The 23279-nt window shown below is 43.8% G+C and overlaps 1 protein-coding gene across 5 annotated transcripts in view; it reads left to right on the top strand.

Moving 5' to 3' along the window:
* Positions 1–23279, top strand: part of PTPRU (protein tyrosine phosphatase receptor type U) — a 111565-nt gene that overhangs the window by 45904 nt on the left and 42382 nt on the right. For 2 of the 5 annotated variants that reach the window (XM_069971569.1, XM_069971568.1), the window contains exons 4-17: positions 4367–4448; positions 4540–4655; positions 5189–5363; positions 7105–7398; positions 8217–8510; positions 10347–10456; positions 13403–13604; positions 14979–15081; positions 17834–18107; positions 18683–18719; positions 19657–19795; positions 19924–19953; positions 21081–21232; positions 23014–23204. In XM_069971569.1, coding sequence (XP_069827670.1) covers positions 4367–4448; positions 4540–4655; positions 5189–5363; positions 7105–7398; positions 8217–8510; positions 10347–10456; positions 13403–13604; positions 14979–15081; positions 17834–18107; positions 18683–18719; positions 19657–19795; positions 19924–19953; positions 21081–21232; positions 23014–23204 — 2199 coding nt within the window. The remainder of the gene's footprint in view (positions 1–4366; positions 4449–4539; positions 4656–5188; positions 5364–7104; positions 7399–8216; positions 8511–10346; positions 10457–13402; positions 13605–14978; positions 15082–17833; positions 18108–18682; positions 18720–19656; positions 19796–19923; positions 19954–21080; positions 21233–23013; positions 23205–23279) is intronic. The other 3 variants (XM_069971570.1, XM_069971571.1, XM_069971572.1) reach the window with 2 other exon arrangements.

The raw sequence follows: 23279 nt of genomic DNA, 5'->3' as shown, positions 1-23279 counted from the left end.
TTTAAAGGGACTGTACCACCAGGCCCAGGCTGAAGCACTGGAGGCGGGCCAACCCACCCTAAGTGGGAAGAAACTCCAGCCCCTCCATGACGTGACTCCATTAGAATCAATGGAACCCTATCATAGAGGGGCTGGAGTTTCCTCCCACTAAGGGTGGGTCGGCCCGCCTCCAGTGCTTCAGCCTGGGCCTGGTGGTATAGTCACTTTAAGGGGTATTCTGCTTTGGTAAAATACATGTTGAATCATTCCACCTCCTGGACACTAACAATTTGTTCAATACTTGTTATTATCTTTTCAGTCTCCTTAACCCAGTTCTGAGCTGCTGCTTTCTGCTAAAGTCACAGAAAACTGTGTGTGAGCTGTTCTCTCCATCTCCCTCTCCTCCCCCCTGCCTTTTGAGATGACGCATGTAAACAGTGTCCCTGGTTGGATGTCTTTGTAATGCCGGGAAAGTTAATCTGAGGTCAATTTGCTGATGACCTCACTGTGCCACCCTTCCGACATTACAGAGTGCAGAGACAGACAGGGACACTGGTTACATGAGCCATCTTGAAACGGAGGAGAGAGATTAGAGCGGAGACAGAGAGAACAGCTCACACATAATTTCCTGTGTCTTCAGCAGAAAACAGTAGCTCAGAACTGAGCGAAGGAGACTTAAAATATAATAACATGTATAGAATAAATTGTTAGTCTCTATAAGGGGGCTGATTTAAGTTGTAGTTTACCTTTAAATCAATACCGTGTTGTTTTCTTGATATTAAACTAAAATGACTTTATATTCTTATAGTGTAGTGTGATACTCAGCCAGTTCTGTGATGGGTTGGTGCTGGTGGTGGTACGCTAGCTTCCTCGGCTGAAGGTGTATACAGGTGTGATGAGGACACCTGTTTTGGCCGGTTTGCTGTCCCAAATGGTCGGAAACCTCCGGAAGTGTTGATGGTCACTTGGGCACTTGTCACAGTAGCCTGGAGTGGTAGCAGACCCACCTGGGATGTCAATACCGGCACTCACAGAAAAGGGGGGAAAAAACCCAAGTATACAGTGGTGTCTGTGGGTGCGGGTGCAGATTTAACGTACGTCAGAGTTTCTTGCATTAAATAAAAAATAAAATACTTAATGAAAAAGGCTTGAGGTGAACAGTACATGTAATACAACAACACAGATCTTGGCTTAGTAAACTCTGTAGCTGATGGTGAGATAGAACCAGTCCTTTTGAGAATTGGAGCTTTGTAGAGAGGGAAGAGGAGTTGCCAGAGGAGTGCTACCCAATGTAGTATATGTGCTCTGCTGAAACAAGGATGTAGAAAGAAGAGATAAATGATACTCGTACTCACAGCTGCCTACTTGTGGCTCTGAACCGCCTATGCCCCCTAGTTGTGTCGAACCCATGCTAGGTGGGTAGTACGAGCCCCAGTCGACGGTTATCTGGGAGTTGCAGGTTCCCAAGACCTCCCAGTTGTTCTGCGCTGCGCAGTAAGAAACATATAGATCTTTTCCCTGGTAGCTTTGTCCTACTGGGGTCAGTTCATATAGTGTCAGGAGACTGCCCTGCATGTTTTAGAAAGGTTCCTGGCATTGTAAAGGGTTATCCTATGTAGCTTCTCTCCCCTGCGGTGAGCTTAGTACTGCATAGTGAACATAATTGTTTGCATAAATGAAAATCTTTTGGTTGTGATCTTTGGCTCCTGTCAGGGGTCCTGGCTGAGCCACGTCCCGGCTTAACTTCTGCAGGAACTGGGTCTGTTTGCATCCTCTCACTTTGAAAACTAACTACGGACTGCCTCACTTCCTCCACCAGGAACTAACTCCTCCTACAGGGGTACATCTAAACCCCCCTGTGAGTGGTGGGGCTGAGTGTGGGTGAGAGCGAAGACAGACAGGATAGGTTTAGAAGAAAGAGCACCTGTGACTAGTCAGCATATAACAGGTGATATAAAACAGTTAACCATTGACTTCAGCTGTGCATAGAAGAGACACAAATAGTGGTGGCACCCAGTGGGGAAAATACAGTACTACGTCTCCTACTTTGTTAACCTGAAAGAGTGACTTTAGACAGCACCCGAGGTGGGACACCACATTAGGACTGTCTTTTTTTTTTTTTTTTTTTTTCTAACTTGGCTATCTCCCCCCCCCCCTACTCTTAACATAGCTATGGTTCCACAGTTCCACACATAGGCCTTGCCTGAAAGTCATAGTAGAACCACTGAATTGCTGTGACCCATAAGAAACATCTTTAGTTCTTTGCATGATTTCTTTCCACTTTGGAAGACATAGAATACTCCATTTTTACCTTCACTTATGGGTGAACAATTACTGCTATGGAGCCCCCGCGTCTCTGCATATAGAACTCCATTGCTGCGTTAACATTTTCATTGGATCCACATTCACAAGAAAGCTCCTGTGACCCTGAAGTTGAATGGAATTGTTATTCTATAAAAAATGGAATATGTTAAGCCGGTGTATAAATTGTCATGCTGTCTTCAATAACCCTGAGAATATCGGCGAGTAGTCTTGATAAGTATGTAATATTGTGTGAATGTCGCTATTCTCACTTTCACATTCCTCTGTAAGATGTCTACATTATAAGGTATAACCTTCAAGCTGTGTTACAGACTACCCATAGTCCTCCTAGGGCCGCATGCTGTCTGCCTTCTCGTATCATTTGCACAGAGTACCTCCAGAATATCTAAAAAGATTTGACACATTTATTCTTTTTATAGTTCTGAATTCTGCCATATTTAACCTAAAGTGCATTTATGTTATTGCTTTGGACTGATTTTCCACATTGGTCTTTGTTAAAGAATTAGGTAGTTTCTCTTCCGCAATCTCTTTGTGTTGACGTATAGTGCTGGCTGCTGGTTTCTGTCCTTAACCCCTTCAGGACCGGCCTCACTTTCTTTTTTTGCATTCTTGTTTTTTGACTCCTTGTGTTTAAAAGACGACAGCGCTTGCATTTTTTCACCTACAGGCCCACTTGAGCTCTTGCGTGCTTGCGTATATGCAACTTTTTGATCACTTTTTATTACAATTTTTCTAGATTTAATGTGATCAAAAATCAGCATCTGGTATTTGTTTGCACTTACACCGTTTACCGTACGAGATCAGTAATGCCATAATTTAATATGTACTGCATGGCTTAATAAGATCAGTACTCAATCACTATAGGCTCCTGGAGCCCATAGTAATCGAGCGACCAGCTCGACCAGCCCGCCCTGACCAATAGCACTGATCACCTCCTGCGATCGCATCCTGCCACTAGACCACCAGGAGAGGGGTTTTATAGCCATTTAAATACTGTGGTCAGGGCTAATAGCCATGGTCCCCCCAGCTGCTCCAGGACATACAGATATGTATGAGAAAGAGTATTCGGCTCAAACATAGCTTTTCGTATGTTGCTGCCAATGGTGAGACTAACAATTCAATACTTGTTATTATCTATTAGTCTACTTCCTCCAGTTCTGAGCTGCTGCTTTCTGCTGAAGACACAAAAATCTGTGTGTGAGCTTTTTTCTCCTTCTCTCACCCTCCTTCTGAGACAGCTGATGTAAACAAGTCTGTGGCTGGCTGTCTCTGCTTCTTTGTAATGCTGGGAGAGTTAATCAGGTCAAGTTGCTGATAAAGTCACTGTTAATATCCATCTGGCATTACAAAGTTGCAGATAGGGACTTGTTTACAGGAGCTGTCCCACAAAGGAGGTGGGAGGAATGGGGGACGGAGAGAAAGGCTCACACAGTTTTTTGTGTTTTCAGCTCAGAAGTAGCAGCTCAGAACTGGGGGAAGGAGACTGAATATATAATAACAAGTATGGAAGGAATTGTTAGTCTCATCATGGGCAGCAACATATGAAAGCTTTGGCTGTCCAGGCATGATGCGAATTGTAGTTTTGCAGCAGTTGGAGGGCCAAAGGTTCCCCGTCCCAGCTATAGATCATGGCGCAAAAAATTAAGCTCCCAAACAGCCCTGTAAGTGGGAAAATAAAAACGTTATAAGTCTTAGGAGGAACACTGCTTCGATGTGATCTGGACAATTGTGCATCTATAACCTTTGGTCATGAAGAGGTTAAAGGGGTTATCCACCGCTACAAAAACATGGTCACTTTCTTCCAGAGACAGCACCTCTCTTGTCTCCAGTTTGGGTGCAGGTTTTGCAACTCAATTCCATTAAAGTGAATGGAGCTTAATTGCAAACCACACCTGAACTGGAGACAAGAGCGGTGCTGTCTCTGGAAGAAAGTGGCCATGTTTTTGTAGCGCTGGATAACCCCTTTAAAGTAGACAGAACTAGCTGTGCATGTCTTTATGTTTTTCACGTATTCCATTCCATTAAATAACAATTTTTTTTTTTTGTCGTCGTCGTCTCATTGTAGGTGCTGTTTGAAGCGGAGGTATCGGGAACTCCCCTAGGATACATTGCACTGGATGATATTCTTTTACTTAGTTACCCCTGCAGTGAGTAACATAAAAATCTGACCCCATTTGTTTTGATATGAAATTAAGAGTTCCGTCTGAAAGAAATCTCATTTCACGTCCTCTCTCACAGCTCAGGCTCCCCACTTCTCCCGACTCGGGGAGGTGGAAGTTAACGCTGGGCAGAACGCCACATTTCAGTGCCCCGCTGCCGGCAGGGCCAATGAAGGCGAGGCCTTCCTGCTGCAGGTGAGACGCTTGATGTGTTTTCCCTCTCTTATGAATACTGAATTGAATGGGGCATCTAGATGGCAGGTGTTTGAATGGGATGGCATGAAGCCAATTAGAGAGTGCGGCGTCTGAATCGCAAGAGACGACCATAGTTATTGTATTACCGACACAATTCCTCAGCATGACTACTTCATTGTGCCTATTCAGCCGCATGTACTACTTTTCCGTGCAATGCAGATGAACGGAAAGTGCGACAGATAAGACGGTGGAACGTTTCTATGGTTACGCCTTGAACAAATGATAGCGTGTACTTGCAGTTTAACTTTAGCATAATTAGTAATTGGAACGAGTAGATTCAATGTCAAAGGCGCGTGATGGTGTATATTCATTCATAAAATGGCTAATCACGTTCATTCACCAGCAGGAAATTGTTCCGGAGCACTGTGTAAGTCTGTAGAGGACTCTTGTCTCGGCTGAATAAGTTTTTTGTAGTGAGATGAAGCCGTCAGTGTGATTGGTTCTAATCATCTGAATGTATTGTTGGATTACAGAGGCAAAATGGAGGCGTCACATCTTCAGGAGTGATTCAGCACGTCAGTCATTGGCGCCTCTTGGCCTCTTTTCAGCTTTTCGAAGCTGGGAAAGATGATCAGGACCTGTATCGCTGTGTCAGTCGCTCCATTTATGGGGCGGGAGTGTCCAACTTTGCCGAGCTGGTGGTGAAAGGTGAGAGCGGCTAGTGTGTGATTTCCTGTCGTTGCGTAATGCGGGGTTTATTATGTATTGTCTAGAATTTTCTTATTTGTTTATTGTATGAAAGATTTGAAGAAAATCACTGTGCTGGTGACACAGAAATTCTAACAATTCTCTTGACAACTAATACTGCATTTCTCCAAAGATTACACGGGGTCTTATATTAATTTTTTTCCCCGTAAAAAAGACTAGGGCTTATTTTCAGGTTAAGGCATGTTTTACTAAAAACATGGTATGCCCCTATGCTGTAACCGCACTCTATACAGTAGTTAGCCACCATATTATACTGTATGTCCCACTGATGTTAGGCTCCTATACTGTAAGTTCCCCTGTGGTTAGGCCTCCATACTGTATACATCCTCCTCTGCAGGTAGTCCATATACTGTATACCTCCCTCCCCCCTCTGTAGTTGTTCCCCCATACTGTGTACATCCCCCCTCCTGTAGTTCTTTCCCCATACTGTATACATCCAACCCCTCTGCATATAGTTCCTTATACTGTATACCTCCCTCCCCCCTCTGTAGTTGTTCCCCCATACTGTATACATCCAATCCCTCTGCAGGTAGTCCCTTATACTGTATACTTCCCTCCCTCTCTGTAGTTGTTCCTCCAATACTGTATACCTCCCTCCCCACTCTGTAGTTGTTCCCCATACTGTGTACATCTACCATCCTGTAGTTCTTCCCCCCCATACTGTATACATCCACCCCCTCTGTAGTTGTTCCTCCCATACTGTATACCTCCCTCCCCTCTCTGTAGTTGTCCCCAGTGGCGTAGCTACCATAGAGGCAGGGTAGGCAGTTGCTATGGGGCCCGTGCAGGAGGGGGGCCTGGGGGAGAAGGTAATAGCGTGTGCCCCTTTGCTTAACCCCTTACGTATTGCAGTGTGTAAGTGACCCAATGTTTACTTACATGCTGCAACACAAAAAAAAGGGTTAACAAGCAGAAGACAGAGATCTCTGCTTCACTGCTCTGATAACCTCTGACCTCTGTTCTCCTGCTGCAATCAAGTAGGAAAAGAAAATGTGCAGAGCTCCATGCAGAGGACAATGATATCTTCTAAACTTTGGGTCACTTACACACTGCAGTACAAAGGGGTTAAGCAGAGGGTAGTCTGCTCCTGTACCTATGTATGTAACCATAAGGGCCCTAATGGGCCCTTATAGGTACAAACAGTGGACTGTCATAGCAAGCAGCTATTGGCTCTCTGCTCTGCCAGTCACTCTTGTGGCTGCAGCCAGGAACATCACATAGCATACACTGTATATATATGCGCAGTGCTTTGTGTTGTGCGTTGGGGAGGGGGGCCCCTTAAAGTTTTTTGCTATGAATCCTAGCAACGCCCCTGGTTGTTGCCCTCCTTTATACCTTCCTTTCCTCTCTTCATTGTCCCCTACTGTGCATCTTCTTACCCCTCCTTCCTCCCCTACAGCTTGTGTTGGGCAGATGGGGGCGGAGTCTGGCACTGATTGGCTGATGCTCAGCCATTTAGTGTTAAGGATCTGGTCAGCTGACTGTAACCAGGACTTATTTATAGAGTAGGGCTTATATTTCAAACCTACTCCATAAAACCTGCCAAATGGAGCTAGGTCTTATTTTCAGGGTAGGTCTTATTTTCATGGAAACACAGCATGTGCTTAAGTTCATCTATACTTACAGAGTCCTTAATCGCTTTATTCCTTACGCTAACCTATTACTGCTGAATGTCACACAGAACCGCCAACACCTATCGCTCCACCTCAACTTCTAAGGGCCGGCCCCACCTATCTGGTTGTTCAGCTTAACACTCGCTCCATAACTGGTGATGGTCCCATTGTGCGCAGGGAAATTGAGTACCGCGTAAGTGGTGGAACCTGGCGGGAAAGGCATGCTGTCACTTCACACACCTATAAACTGTGGCACCTCGATCCTGATTCGCAGTATCACCTGTCTGTGTTACTGACTCGGCCTGGTGAAGGAGGCACCGGGAGACCTGGACCAGCACTTATCAGCAGGACTAAGTGTGCCGGTAGGTCGCCTTATGATTATAATGTATGTGTATGGTAATACTGGCAACAGGTTAGTTAGGAAAAAAAATGCTTTCAAAACTGCTGGTGCCAGAAAGTTCCAGAGATTTGTAATTTACTTCTATTAAAAAAATCTCCAGTCTTTCACTACTTATCAGCTGCTGTATGACCTGCAGGAAGTGGTGTATTCTCTCAAGTTTGACACAGTGCTCTCTGCTGCCACCTCTGTTAATGTCAGAAACTGTCCAGAGCAGCAGCAAATCCTCATAGAAACCCTCTCCTTCTCTCCAAACTGAAGAGAATACACCACTTCATGCAGGACATGCAGCAGCTAATAAGTACCGGAAGACTAAAGATTTTTTTAATAAAAGTAAATTGCAAATCTCTGGCACTTTTTGAAAGAAGGTTTTTTTTGGTGAACTACCCCATTAACTGTACTGGTGAGTAGTGTTGAGCGGAGTTGCGAACTGTTCAATTTGGCAACATTCTCCAAACCCAAACTCGAACACTTGACTCTCGATGTCTGGTGAACTTAGATGCTGCCCTATGGCTGCCAGATAAACACGGATACAGTCTACGGTCTATGGCTGTGTCCATGTTTTCCAGGACTCTCTAAGGCGGCATCTAACTTCCTCAGACGCTGAGAGTCAAATGCTGAGTGTGCAGGTTCGGAGAACTCGGCTACTGTTCCGACAGGCTTATAACCAATAGTGCCAGCTATTTTGCACGTGATTGCCTTTGGTCAGAGCAGGACATGTACATTTACACACACATTTTCCTTACACACCCACTAATGGTCTCGCTTTCCTTGTCCCGGCAGAGCCCATGCGAGCCCCTAAAGGCCTTTCCTGCACGGCGGAGCAACCGCGCCAGCTGACTCTGCACTGGGAAGCCGTTGGCTTTAATATCACTCGCTGTCACACCTACTCAGTGACACTGTGTTACCACCATGAATCCAGTGCACTGCAAGACTGTGCAACAATGGAGGGGGGAGCCAGCCACTATACACTCCAACCTCTCCCTCCATACAGTGCCGTCCACTGCCGCCTTGTTATATCCAATCCAGAGGGCCGGAAGGAGGGCAAGGAGGTGACTTGCTATACACAGGAAGATGGTGCGTATGATCAGCTGTTCGTATCTTGAGATTGTTGTACTGTTTACACGGGGCACAGAAGCTGTGGACCTTCCTTAGTCATAGCATGCAAGAAGGTGGATGGGTTTTGTAGAACTGTCACCCAGACATTGGGGGAGATTTATCCAACATTGTGTGAAACTGTCTCAGTTGCCCCTAGCAACCAATCAGATTCCACCTTTCATTTTTCAAAGAGTCTGTGAGGAATGAAAAGTGGAATCTGGTTGGTTGCTAGGGGCAACTGAGCCAGTTTAATTTTACACCAGTTTGATAAATCTCCCCCATTGTGTAAAAAAATCTGCACCTAAATGGACTTTGCAGTGCGGATTTAGGCCACAGTTATACGTTTGGCGCATGGACAATGTGTAACGGAACAGACTTCTGAGTACCTGGCATCATGATCAAAATCTGTTTAGATCTTTGCGGTACTGTACTGACACAGCGAGGCTGTGTCAGTACAGTACCACGAAGATTTAAAGGAGAAGTCCGTTGAGTTATAATTTCCCAGCAGGCGGGGGTAGGGGGAACATAATAAACTCTACTTACCTGTCCTTGTTCCCATGCCTCTGCAGTGTTGGCTTACTGTTCCAGGACTCCCGCCAGGCTTCTGGATCTGCGTGTGAAAGGATGCCACAACTTGGTTGATGGGTTGCTCGCTCAGCCAGGGCTAGAGCAGGACACCACTGCAGTCACTGATTGGCTGATGGGGCAATCCATCATCCTGCGGGCGTTCCGGAGCCTGTGACGCAGCACTGTGGAGGGGCGGGGATTGGTAAGTAGCACTTGTTTATTATGTTCTTCATTTAAATTGATTCAGAGCTCTGAAGTCTGTTCTGTTGCATATCGTCTATAGTCACGGACTGTGCACGGAATGTGTAAATGTAGCCTTAGTGTAGATTTTCCCTATTGTTTTTAATGGGGACGTCAGAATCTGTGCTGTATCTACAGTCACCCTGGATTCCTGGATTTTACTTTGGAAACACTATGGGGGCAGATTTATCAAACATGGTGTAAAGTGAAACTGGCTCAGTTGCCCCTAGCAACCAATCAGATTCCACCTTTCATTCCTCACAGACTCTTTGGAAAATGAAATGTGGAATCTGATTGGTTGCTAGGGGCAACTGGGCCAGTTTCACTTTACACCATGTTTGATAAATCTCCCTCTATGGCCCCGTTCACACTGAGCAAGAACGTCGGACCTCTCCGTGGCGGAATCCCGCCGTGCTCATTGTGCTGCTTTGAGCGAATGAGAGGGCGCACGCTCGTCCGCTTCCTCGCCTCTCCGCTCAAAGAAATTCCACTTCTTGGAGCGGAGAGCAGCGGCAGCGGAGGAGCACACACCCTCTCATTCACTCAAAGCAGCACACTGAGCATGGCGGGATCCCGCAGCGGAGAGGTCCGTTGCCGAATTCTGACGTTCTTGCTCAGTGTGAACGGCGCCTATGTGTCCACAGCAAAATCCATGCTGCGATTGTTTACTATCTGAGACACATTGATACATCAGGGCCAATGTTAAAGGTCATTGAACTCATCAACGTTATCGATATCAGTATAATTTCTCCAGCTATTGATTTGATGTCCGTCGCTCTATATTATATGACGTATTGTATTTGACCTTTATGTTGCACTGGTTTCCTATCACCTGGGCAGGAAGAATTGATAATAAGATCACATGGTCTCCAGTATAATCCACATACAATCATTATATTGACTGTGTAAGTAATGTGCTTAGTGATAGGGCTCATTGGTTTTGTGAGTAATCCATTAGGTTCATAGAGATTAATATTGGTAAATATACATGTTTTTTGTATTGCTCAGCGCCTGGGGGGATTGCTTCAGAGTCCTTGGTGCTTACTCCATTGGATGATGCTATTCTTCTCTCCTGGGACGAACCTGCTGAACCCAATGGGGTCCTTACTCAGTATGAGGTAGGGGTGCAATCAAATACATCTTACCCATCTTGGTTTTAATTTTGTAATGTACTGCATGTGAAATCCTGATCCTACCTTTGACTTCCTTAGAACCAACACAATTAAAGTGACACTGTCACCCCCTTTTTGCATTATGACACAGGTGTAAAGGGTAAATTAAGCAGTTTTCATACCCTATTTTATATCCTACGTCATGGTGCTTGTTCCAGTTAAAACTGATCTTTTATTATCTGCGGATTGTGTCACCTGGGCGGGGCTTCTCGAACGAAGCGCCACTTAGCCCCACCCATAATATCAATGTAGACCCAGCTCCTCCATGACGTCATAGCCATCTAGGCCTCGCAGCCATTGGAATGGGCCGGCCTAAAAGTCTAGGCCCCACCCCCTATAGGTGGACTCATACCAATGGGCGTTGAGAAGGCGGGGCCTATGCGCCGATGACGACAAGGAGGGGTGGGGCCTATGGTGGTGATGTGGGGGGGGCTAAGTGGTGCTGCGGCCATGAAGCCCCGCACAGGTAGCACAATCCGCAGATGATAAAAGATCACTTTTTACTGGAACAAGCTCCATGACATATGATATAAAATAAGGTATGAAAACTGCTAAATTTACCCTTTACACCTGTGTAGAGAAGTCATAGTGCTAAAAGGGGGTTGGCAGTGTCACTTTAAGTGGGCGTTCACACATTCCTTGCATGGTCTGTAAATATGGACAACGTGCTATGGAACATAGTTCGGAGCTCCCGGCATCATCATGCAGGGAGCTCCGAACCATGTTCTATGGCACATTGTCCATATTTACAGGCCATGCACGGAATGTGTGAACGCTCTATTGTGTGTGAACGCTCTATTGTGTGTGAACGTCCTATTTACGGGGAATGTATCATCAAAAAACTAATTATTGTTTAAACAATGTTTTTATGTTAAACATATTTTTTAAGAATTTCTGGTGCCATTTTTCCTTATTTTCAATTTTTCTCTCTATATTGGAAAATAATCCTAAAATCTTGCAGTTTTCATTCTCACCACTGGGGCTAAAACTAAGCTGAGACTTCCTGTTGTGTCTGTGGTGATAAGAGGAGGCTGCTGTAAAGTGATCTGTACAGCATTGCAGCCTCAGGTGACACCAGTAGATAGAGGAGACAATAGCAGCTTCCTGTGGAATGACCTCTTCACAGGTCACAGAGAGCGCTCAGTAATGTTTCACATTGATCTCAAGAGGACAGACTCTGTCTATTGTCGTCTATGTCCATGAGGCTTGCTGTAAAGCCGGTCACTTAATGCTGTTAAGAACAGCCTGGGCAAGATGGCAGCCCCTATAACAATGTATAAAAAGTCAAATAAAAAAAAAATATATTACAGTCAGAAAATAGAAACAGATTAGAATAAAAAAACTACTTTTGTATCTGACTCTAATCAGTAAAAGAAAATTTAGGTGACACATTCCCTTTAAATCTTCAAGCTACTGTACTGACACTTCGTGGGAAGATTTTAACTACTTTGGAGCACCTGTCATTGTAATGATTGATGATGCTGGGAGCTACAAACTCCGTTCCATGACATATTGTCCGTATTTACAGAACGTGCATGGAACATGTGAATGCCCCCTAAGGGCTCTGAAGCGCCTGTTTGGCAGCACACAAGTCCCCAAGGGTCTTTGTTAGTGTCCGTTCACATCACATTTAGTTATCCTGTTGATATGTATGCTTGAATTCTTATTGTTCTTAGCAGATCCATAAGTTTTCAGTGGGAATTTGTCATGGTTACCAGTGTCTGCATCTGTTTGACAAGTCTCCGTCAAGAGCTGTTTTTTTTGTTTTTTTTTTCTTGTTAAGGTCAATCCATACGTACAGGATCCTATCAGTGTAACTGGATGACTGAACACAGAATAGAATGAGCAGCAGATCCTGTGTTTTATGCCCATTGTTCATTAAAAAACCTTAGAATTTGTTGGGTATTATCTGTGATTTTACATAGAACTACAAGTAAACCTATGTAGTATTCTTAAAGGGTTATTCCACTCAAGCATAACTTTTGATATGTTGCTGCCCATGGTGATACTAACAGTTCTTTCCATACTTGTTATTATCTATTCAGCCTCCTGCTGCTTTTTGCTAAAGACACAAAAATCTGTGTGTGAGCTTTTCTCGCTGTCTCCCCCCTCCCATCTGAGGCAGCTGATGTAAACAAGTGCCTGACTGGCTTTATCTGCAACTTAGTAGCTTCTTTGTAATGCTGGGAGGGTTATTCTAAGGTCACGTTACTGATGAACTCACTGTGATTATCCCTCCCGACATTACAAACAAGCTACAATGTTGCAGATAAAGCCAGTCAGGGACTTGTTTACATCAGCTGTCTCAGAAGGGAGGGGGGAGACAGAGAGAAAAGCTCACACACAGATTTTTGTGTTTTCAGCCGAAAGCAGCAGCTCAGAACTGGGGGAAGAAGACTGAATAAATAATAACAAGTATGGAAGGAATTGTTGGTTTCACAATGGGCAGCAACATATCAAAAGTTATTTTTAAGAGGAATACCCCTTTAATTATATTAAAAAAAAAAACAGTTTAATTGATAATTCTGCTACATCTGTGTATGTCAGCTGACTAGGGGATCAAATTATGATAAGGCTATTTTCACATTTCCTCCCTAGTGTAGGTTGGTACGTCAGTAATATGGGACCCATGAATCCTTGAGTCCCTATAGATGCATTTGCTGTACATGTTTAGAGATTTCTTGCCCCCGGCACCGTGCAGGCGCAGTGTGAACTCGTCCTAGGATTGTGCTTGTTACAGTCTGATAAATAGCTGGATCTATGGATTGGATATTGATGTTTGAGCCTCTGAAGCCTTTGATGTCGTCTCATTTACGTAACATTGTGGACATCTCTTTGTAAAGTAATGACTGCTGAGATCAATGTATTCAACGCTACCTCATTCCCATTCAGATCAGTTATCAGATCATTGAGTCTTCAGACCCCGGGGTGAGTGTTCCAGGACCACGCTCCACCATCAGTAAGCCTCCCAACGAAACCTCCCACCTATTAACCAACTTGCAGCCAGGAACCACCTACCTGCTGAGTGTACGTGCCCGAAATAGCAAAGGTTATGGACAGAGTGCGCTTACTGAGCTCACCACCAACATTTCAGGTACCTAATATTTCATCTGTCATATAGTTTTGCTTTACGACATATGTTAAAGGGTTTTCTGGTGGGGGCTGACACACATCACCTCCTTTGATCAGCTGCTGGTCGTAGCACACACACACACAGTGAAAACACAAAAAAGATATCCCAAACAGCTCCATACATTGTGTAGTGGTCATACAGGGTTACTGCAGCTCAACTCTCTATGAAGAGAACAGGGGCTGAGCTGCAGTAACTCTTCATGATCACTACTCAATGTATGGCGCTGTCTGCTTCTGCTTCCTTTGTATTCAGGCACTACTGTACTGTGGCTCTCATCTCCAATATCACCAATTAGATATTAATAGTATGTCCTGAGAATAGGCTGTCAATGAAGAAGTTCTATAATATTTGTCCCTTATCTTAAAATTTGACTAATATCTAGTGATAGAAATGATCACAGGAACATTTTATTTATCATTCAATAAAGTAACTATAGGGTCCAAGCCTGGGAAACTAGGAATTATATTGTGTTGCATCCTTATTCTTAAAAGGGTATCCCCCCTTCTGGACACTAACATTTTTTCCCATACTTGTTATCATCCTCCCCTCTATTAAATGCTCAGACAGCGAGCAGGGAACAAGGGGGGAGTGAGCACTGACATGACACGGCGACGCTCGCTTCCCCCTCATTATCTTGTTGTTTAATATGGCCCTCCCGGCATCACAGAGTGCAGAGACAGCTGGCCAGAGACACTGGTTACATGAGCCATCTCATAAGGGAGGGGGGGAGGAAGAAGATCAGAGAGGAGATGGAGAGAACAGCTCACACACAGTTTTCTGTGTCTTCAGCAGAAAGCAGCAGCTCAGAACTGAGGGAAGGAGAAGGAAAAAGGTAATAACAAGTATGGAAGAAAATTTTTAGTCTCCAGTAGGGGGGATGATTAAACATGTATTTTAGCTGAGCTGAATACCCCTTTAAGAACACAATGGTAATTTGTTGTTAGTGGTATCAGGCTGTTGATATGAAATACCTTTCTACAGGAGTGTAACTCAGGTACAGATGGTGCAGCTGCAGTCGGGCCTTTATGCTTGAGAAATAACAAAGCAGCAATGTTCTTCCAGGCCAATGCCGAGGTACCATAGTGTTTGATGATACATTGTAAGGCAGTAACTGGAGCCATATCTGCATTACTGCACAGATGACTTGTATGTTTTACACAGTGTAAATTATTTACCTGCAGTGGCATGTGACCAGGTGTGCGCCATGGTCCAGGCCAGCAGCTTCAGCTTATACCTATATGTCTGTATGTAGTGACGTCACTTTGCATTATAAAGATGTTTCCCATCAATTTAAGGGATTCTTATAATCTTGAATCTAAATCGTATATTCTCCAGCTCCGGCATTTGACTACAGAGACCTACCTGCTCCACTTGCAGAGACGGACCGAACCATAACCGTTCTCTTACGGCCTGCAAAAGGAAGGGGATCCCCAGTGAGGTGCGTTTCCTATATGGGACATAATTGAAGAAATTTTATATAAACTTACTTTTTACTTACTCTAAATGATACCCCACATGTATTAGGAGATGCAGGCCTTTATATATATATATATATATATATATATATATATATATATATATATATATATATATATATATATATGTGTGTTTAGCTGTGTGCCACACACGAAACAATGCACTTCCTTTACATTGGTACTCCGTCGATTATTTTTCAAATCAGCTGGTGTCAGAAAGTTATACAAATTTACTTCTTTTTAAAAATCTCCAGTCTTCCAGTACTTATCAGCTGCTGCATGTCCTGCAGCAGGAAGTGGTATATTCTTCACAGTCTGACACAGTGCTCTCTGCTGCCACCTCTGTCCATGTCAGGAACTGTCCAGAGCAGGAGAAGTTTTTCTATTGGAATTTGCTGCTTCTCTGGACAGAGGTGGCAGCAGAGAGCACAGTGTCAGACTGCAAAGAGTACACCACTTCATGCAGAACATACAGCAGCTGATAAGTATTTAAAAAATCTTTATAACTTTCTGACGATTTTTTATTTATTTTTTTTATTAAATTTTTAAAATTAAAGTTCCCTTTTAGGCATGGTACTAAAACGGCAGAAAGTTGAGGTTGTTGCTTATATGCTTATTGCAGCTATTTTACTGGACCTCTTTTTATGTTGCGGTGTAATTTGTTCCATAGGTCGTACTAACATTGACCCATATTCCTGCTTATTCTGTGTCGGATTCACAAGCAAATCTTTCCGAAAAGAACCTTACACATCCTTCCAGCTTTCATCATGTTTTTTCCAATAAATAGTCCAGCATACTGGGGAGCGTTCTTCTTCCCCAGCAGCCTTTCATATTCACATTTTCCAATGGGGCCTCTGATAAATGAGATCTCGGATCTGACTGCTGGGGGCAACCTGCCCCTTCCCCTTTCTCTGCTTTTGAAGCATCTTCACAGTTTTTGTATTTTGTTTGTTTTGTAGCTAAATATTATTCGAGCACTTTGAGCCTAGAATTGAAGATGAGCTAGTAGAGATGAAGGCAGCTGGAGCGTGCGCGGGATCGATCGGCATCTGATTACCGGTGGCTGAAGAAGTTGCATGCGGCCACAGGGAGTCTTATGGCCTTTGGCTGTAACCATGTTTTCCAGGACTCCCTAGGGCTGCATCCAACTTCTTCAGTCACCGGTTATTAAATGCAGAACGATCAGACTCGCGCTCATTTCTATAAGGCTGGGTTCACACTGCAATTTTGCAAAAAAACGGATGGAAAAACGGATGCATTTGTGGTGAGCCCCTGGTGTAATGTTATATCGGAGGATCGGCCAATCACTTGCTAGGTGGTCAGGTGTGACTCCACGCCGGAGGTGGTTGGCCAAGATACAGCTAGACCTTGAAGTGCTACTTCGTGACGCCAGTGCGGCACACAGGTGTTATGGCACGCCTGCTTTTAGTTTACAAGGCCGGGTGTACCCTTTTCCCCCGTGGTCAGTGTCCTGCCGGGCTGTGGGTCCCTTGGGATAGTGTGATTACGGATGGCAGAGTGGTGTAGGGACCCTCCCGGAGAAGGGGAAGTGTCCCAAGGTTGCGATGTGTGCTGTGTCGGTGGAAAGCGAAAAATCACAGAGTCTCTTTAACTTTAATAAACTTGTTTTTTAAACTTGCAAGATTATGATGTTTCTCTTGATAGAGCACGGGGTAATACACTTGACAATAGTTCCAGACAAATACTTGACAATACAACAACCAAATCTGTAGTAGAAATGCAGCGTAGGATACAGTCGTGCTGACTGAGTAGAGTAGTAGAGAGGAGGATGCCGTCAGAGTCTCAACCCATGTAGTACTGTGCTCTGTCGGGATGTTGGAGGGTGAGGTAGAATACTTAGAAGAAGAACACCTGTGCTCGTGTGTAAGGCTGGGCTCACACTACGTTTTTGCAATCCGTTTTTTCACCCGTTTTTTTTTGCAGAAAACGGATGGAGAAAACATATGCAACTGTGTGCATCCGTTTTTTATAATGGAGGTCAATGGAAAAACGGATGCACACAGTTGCATCCGTTTTTTCCATCCGTTTCTTGCATAAAACGGATGAAAAAAACGGATTGCAAAAACGTAGTGTGAACCCAGCCTAACTGTGACAGCCGTGGTAGGACACCACACATTTTTTTTTTTTATTGTAAAAGTCAATGGAAAAACGGATAAAGACAGGTGCACAGAAATGCATCTGTTCTTCTGATCAGTTTTATTTGCAAAAACGCATTGTGAACCCAGCAGGGGCGGATTAACTTTACCATAGGCCCGGGCTGTTCACCAAGCCTGGGCCCCCCCACCCCACTGTAACTATGGCAGCACTAGCCTGGCGTTCATAGTACAGGAAAGATAATGTCATGATGTCCTGATTTGTGCAAAATTGCCATAAAAAACTGTGATTTTTTTGCAAATCATGGCAGAAGTGTAGCCAGGAGACAGTACACCACTGAAAGTATAAGTCTTTTTGGGTGGTCATGGGCCCCCCAGGAGCTCAGGGCCCCGGGCTGCCGCCCGAAACGCCCCTATTATAATCCACTACTGGAACCCAGCCTAGACCAGCACATATAAAATGATTTGAAAGCGGCAGCAATAATTATACGGCTATGTTCACACCCTGAGACGAAAATTCAGCCATAAATAATAATCATGAATATTGATGTATGCCCGTATGTTTGCTATAACATTGTCATTACATTTCCATATATACCAGCTTTTACCAGGTACTGGTTGAAGGAGAAAGCTCCAGCCGGGCTAGACGTGAACTTGCCGTTCCTGGCTGTTTCCCTGGGGCAGGAGGCTATGAGGAAGCGGAGATGGAAGGAGCCACCAGCTATGTAGGAGCAGAACTTCCACCCAGTGACTTGCCTCGAGATACCCCATTTATAGTAGGGGATAATCGCAGTTATGGAGGCTACTGGAATCCACCCTTGGATCCTCGCAAGGGCTATCTCATCTACCTGCAAGCGGCCAGCCACCATCGTGGGGTAAGAATTCCAGAAAACTATGAAATATACCGTACATACAATCACTTTTATGGATTATGATCTGGTAGAAATTAAAGGGAACTCTTGCGGAAAATTTTTTTTGTTCCAATCAACTGGTACCAGAAAGTTATATAGATTAGAAAATTACTTCTATTTAAAAATCTCCAGTCTTCCAGTACTTAGCAGCTGATTTATGTCCTGCAGGAAGTGGTGTATTCTTTCTAGTCTAACACAGTGCTCTCTGCTGCCATCTCTGTCCATGTCAGGAACTGTCCAGACTAGTAGAGGTTTTTTTATGAGGATTTGGTACTGCTATAGTTCTTGACATGGACAGAGGTGGCAGCAGAGAGCACTGGGTCAGACTGGAAAGAATACACCACTTCCTGCGGGACATACAGCAGCTGATAAGTACTGGGAGGCTGGAGATTTTTAAATAGAAATAGATTACAAATTGATATAACTTTCTGGTATTGGTTGATTTAAAAAAAAGTATATATATATTATATTTTTCGCCAAAGTAAGGATTTATGGTAAGAGGATGTGGGTTACTGATAGCTCTCTTTTTCCCCCCAAAGGAAACACGGTTAAATTGTGTTAGGATTGCCAGGAAAGGTAAAAACCTAAATGTGTCCCCTTGAATGTAACCGCATTTAACCAAATAACCAATCCATTCATCCATTCCATCTTGTCTGATCCGGTGTGCATATATTGTATGATCTTCCACAATAATCATCTCCCGTCTGTCTCATGGCCGGAATACTTCTTTGACTTTTGAAAATTAACCCCATTAAATTTTTTTGTCATTTTCAACTTTTCTACTTCAAGTCTGTCAGTCCGTGCTTAATCTCTTAAAGGGAACCTGTCATCACTTTAATGCTGCCTGAGTTGTTGGGGCAGTCTATTGCGGCCTCTCCCCACCCTCCAACTTTGGTTGATAGATCTCTTTCTCTCTTTAGTTATAGGTAGAGATTTATCAATCAGGACCAATGGGGCAGGCAGAGACCATTGGGACCTCCCTGTATTAGGCAGCATGAAAGTGATGACAAGTTTTCTTTAAAGGGGTAGTCTGGCAAATGTATTTTCTTTCAAATCAACTGGTGTCAGAAAATTATACAGATTTGTAATTTACTTCTATTTAAAAAATCTCCAGTCTTCTAGTATGTATCAGCTGCTGTATGCCCAGCAGGAAGTGGTATATTCTTTTAAGTCTGACACAGTGCTCTCTGCTGCCACCTCTGTCCGTGTTAGGAACTTTCCAGAGCAGGAGAGGTTTTCTATGGGGATTTGCTACTGCCCTGGACAGTTCCTGACATGGACAAAGGTGGCAGCAGAGAGCACCATGCCAGACTGGAAAGAATACACCACTTCCTGCCGGACATACAGCAGCTGATAAGTACTGAAAGACTAAAGATTTTTTTAAATAGTAAGTAAATTACAAATCTATATAACTTTCTGAGACCAGTTGATCTGAAAGAATTAAAAAAATCGCCAGAGTTACCCTTTAAGTATATAAGATTGACCTATAGTAATTTTTTTCTTGTTTTTTTAGCCCCCTGTAAGGACAGTCACCGATTCTCAATGGCTCCTCAGCATTCAGAGGAGATGGGACTTGTACTAGGAATCTGTGCTGGGGGTCTGGTTGTGTTTATCATTCTGCTCGGTGCTGTGATCCTTATTGTCCGTAAGGGGTAAGTAACCGAGGACGTCTCCCAAAGATCCAGGTGTATGGTCTTGTTTATTTAGAAAAAAGAAAAGTTTTTTCATTTTTAACTGTGAGGATGGCTGATAATTTCCTTCTTTTCTCTATGGCTGGCAGAAGAACACAGTTTTCTTATGCTTACTATCCGTAAGTATGACAATGAAGCACGTCTATGCATAGATGATTGATTTTATATCTTTATTTCGGTATGGAGCTCATAAGTTTACATGTTTAAACGTCACCCTGTATCTCCCATTACTATAAAGATGGTCAAATCCAGGGTCGGCTCCAGGTTTTTGCGGGCCCTCGGGCGATAGAGCCTCAGCAGACCCCTCATCCATCCACTATGCATCCATTAGCCACACACTATGCACAATCACTTAGAACACCACTAACACACGCAAACAAACACACATTACTGATTGACCGACAAAGACACTGACTGACTTAGACTGACTGACACAAACTGTGACTGACTGACACTGACATGCTCGGACAATGACACTCAGCACTTACAGCTCAGTCTTCTCCCTCTTTCTCTCTGTTGGGCTGTTCTCCACACTGTAAGGTTGAGGACCTGCGGGTCATGTGATCAGGTCCTTCACCCTTTTCTCTCTCTGCAGGTCCCGCTCCGTCTCCTGTGTCTTCTGATGTTCAGCTCCTCACCCTGCGCTACAGTAAGCGGGCTGAACATTAGAAAACCGGGCTCCTCTTCCTCTCTGGGCCCCTAGAGGCGATGTGGGCCCCGACACCTGCCCGGGTAACGCCGGCCCTGGTCAAATCCCCCCAAGCTAGACCGCCAGTATTTCTAGAAAATACCTCCTGGATTTTTTTTTGTTTTTTGTTGCCTGCTAGAATATTAGACTGTCAGATTGTCTGGTCAGTCCCGTGTTTTGAGAGGCTCCGCTGTTTTTGTATATTTTTTTTTATAATTGACGCCTGTTTATAATGATCCTTATTTATGGCCGCCATTATAAAAAAAAAATGTCCGTTATTTTAAAAACAGCAGCTTTTATTTGAAAAAACGGCCGTTATTTCACCTAAAAAGACCTTGTGGGAACATAACTGATGTCTGTGTCTTTTTGTTGAACCCTGCGCTACCATAGTCTAGACTGGTGCGAACAAACCCAACGGCAAACCAGTCCTTTTGTGTACTATGCATGTAGCGTTCTGACTCGTATTGGTGAATGATCTTCAATATTTGGTAACACAGACTCCAAGTTCAATGGCAGAATGAAAGAATCTTTGTAAATTAAGTGTTTCCTTTGTTTCAGCAAACCAGTCAGCCTAGCCAAGGCTGCTTTGCCGGTACGGCATGAAAACTCCGGCGCAGGAGCCACTAGAGAACATACTAAGATTTTGGATCAACCCAAGTTACTACAGGATGAAGCAGCTTTAACATTTTTGCACAATTATGGTTCTCGAGGTATGAATATGACCCTCTTTTATATAGCTTGTATACTCTGTAAAGTTTTAAAAATCTTTTATCAGTGTTTTTAGGGTAAACTGCAGCAAAGATTGACACAGTCCATTGTGGTATAATTTTTTTTCCCTTTTCAAATTAACTGGTGTCAGAAAATTATATAGATTTGTATTTACTTCTATTTTAAAAATCTCAAGTCTTCCAGTACTTATCAGCTGCTGTATGTCCTGCAGGAAGTGGTGTATTCTTTCCAGTCTGACACAGAGCCTCCTGCAGCTCCTACTGCTGCAGCTGCACAACACGGCTAATGGATTGTCTGCTCAGCCAGTCAGTGATTCGGGCAAGACACCGCTGCAATCACTGACTGGCTGAGCAGGCAATCCATTAGCTGGATCAGGTACTTTTACCTGAGTCATGATGTCGCAGGAAGCTGAGGAAAAATGAGTTCTGGTAGAGGTCGCTGCAGGGGCACAGGATGGGTAAGTATACATTTTTTATTGTTAAGTTCCCCACAGTTTTTTTTTCTTTTTGTCGGACTTGTCCACATGGTTCAGAGAAAGCCACTGCTCAGTGCTGCATGTGGGAAAGGTTTTATGCATATGTACACATATGCTTAGTTAGAAAACAGTGCATCTCTACAAATGCGGATAGCAGCCATACATTTCTTTTTCTTATGATTCAATTTACTAAATTTTTTTTTTTCAGACCAGCATAGGCCTCCATCAGTCCATGTTCACACAACGTCAAAATGAGGGTCGTTTTTTTTTATTGGATGGAGGTCATTTAACAGCAAAATTATACAAACAAGGTCCATTGTTATAAAATAACATTAGGCCACAACTTCTTTTTTTGGCCAGTTGATGGTTGTTCTTTTGGACAGCCGTCATTTCGCTGCCAAATATTGTCAGTTATTTCAAAATAATGGCGGTTATCTTCAAATGACGGACATTATTTGTCTGAGAAATGACGGTCTGCATAGCGTGGTCTACAGCACTGTACTCTGACCCAAGAAGTCTCCCTCACCTTTAAAATCATAGCAGATCAACTTCAGGCTGGGGCTTACATCAGGGGACAGGACTGTGGAGGTAATCTCGCCATAGCTGTAACTCCTCTCTCCCTGAACAGACAGTGCTGCTATACTGTACCCATCCTCTCCATTCCTGCTATAATCTGCCTGCACTCACGCTCAGCTATACACGCTGCTGCTAGAATGTGCCTGCACTTACACTCAGCCATTCACACTGCTGTATAGAAAAGTTTCAGTCACTGTCCTCCTGCACAGCTCTGTGATTTTCACTTCCTGATGGGTCCCTGCTGAACACCCCCCCTCCCCTATTGCTGTCATATGACCACACAGACCTCTGACAGCAGCCCTGCTTCAGCCCTGTTGTACTACGCTACTGCATTTTAGGGATTTACAGTTCCTTCCTGTATCTACAAACTGCTGCTGTTTTTTCACTCTTATGCACTTACTATACATTATACACCACATGCTGATTGCTATAATGTACAGTAACCTATAATATGACATATCCAGCTTTTTAAATATTTGATTCATTTGTTTTACCTGTTGTTTAGAATAAAAAATAATTATATTGGGGGTTGTGGAACCAATTGTCTGCATTTCAATGATTTCTTATGGGGAAATTTGTTTTAGTCCAAGAGTGGCTTTGGATTACAAGTACGGTCCCGGAACGGATTATGCTCGTAATCCAAGGCACCACTGTACCAATGTATAGATGACAATGTGCAAACTGATAATTAGCGACATTGCTTTTCCTTAGGAGAACCACGTGTTGGGTCTGTTACGGAATCAAGCAGCCTTCTGGGAGGATCTCCACGACGAAACAATGGTAGAAAGGGCTCTCCATACCATACCGGACAACTACACCCAGCTGTACGGGTGGCTGATCTCCTCCAGCACATTAATCAGATGAAGGTGGCGGAGGGCTATGGATTTAAACAGGAATATGAGGTAACCGCTTTGTTCTTTTTTTTTTGTTTTTAATCTACTTTTATTTAGGTGTTAGTTTCATTTAATAGTGTTATA

Source organism: Dendropsophus ebraccatus, chromosome 5 (assembly GCF_027789765.1).
Source record: "Dendropsophus ebraccatus isolate aDenEbr1 chromosome 5, aDenEbr1.pat, whole genome shotgun sequence".
In the NCBI taxonomy this organism is placed as follows: Eukaryota; Metazoa; Chordata; class Amphibia; order Anura; family Hylidae; genus Dendropsophus; species Dendropsophus ebraccatus.
Note: the sequence above shows the minus strand (reverse complement) of the source record. Positions and strands in the feature narration are given on the sequence as shown.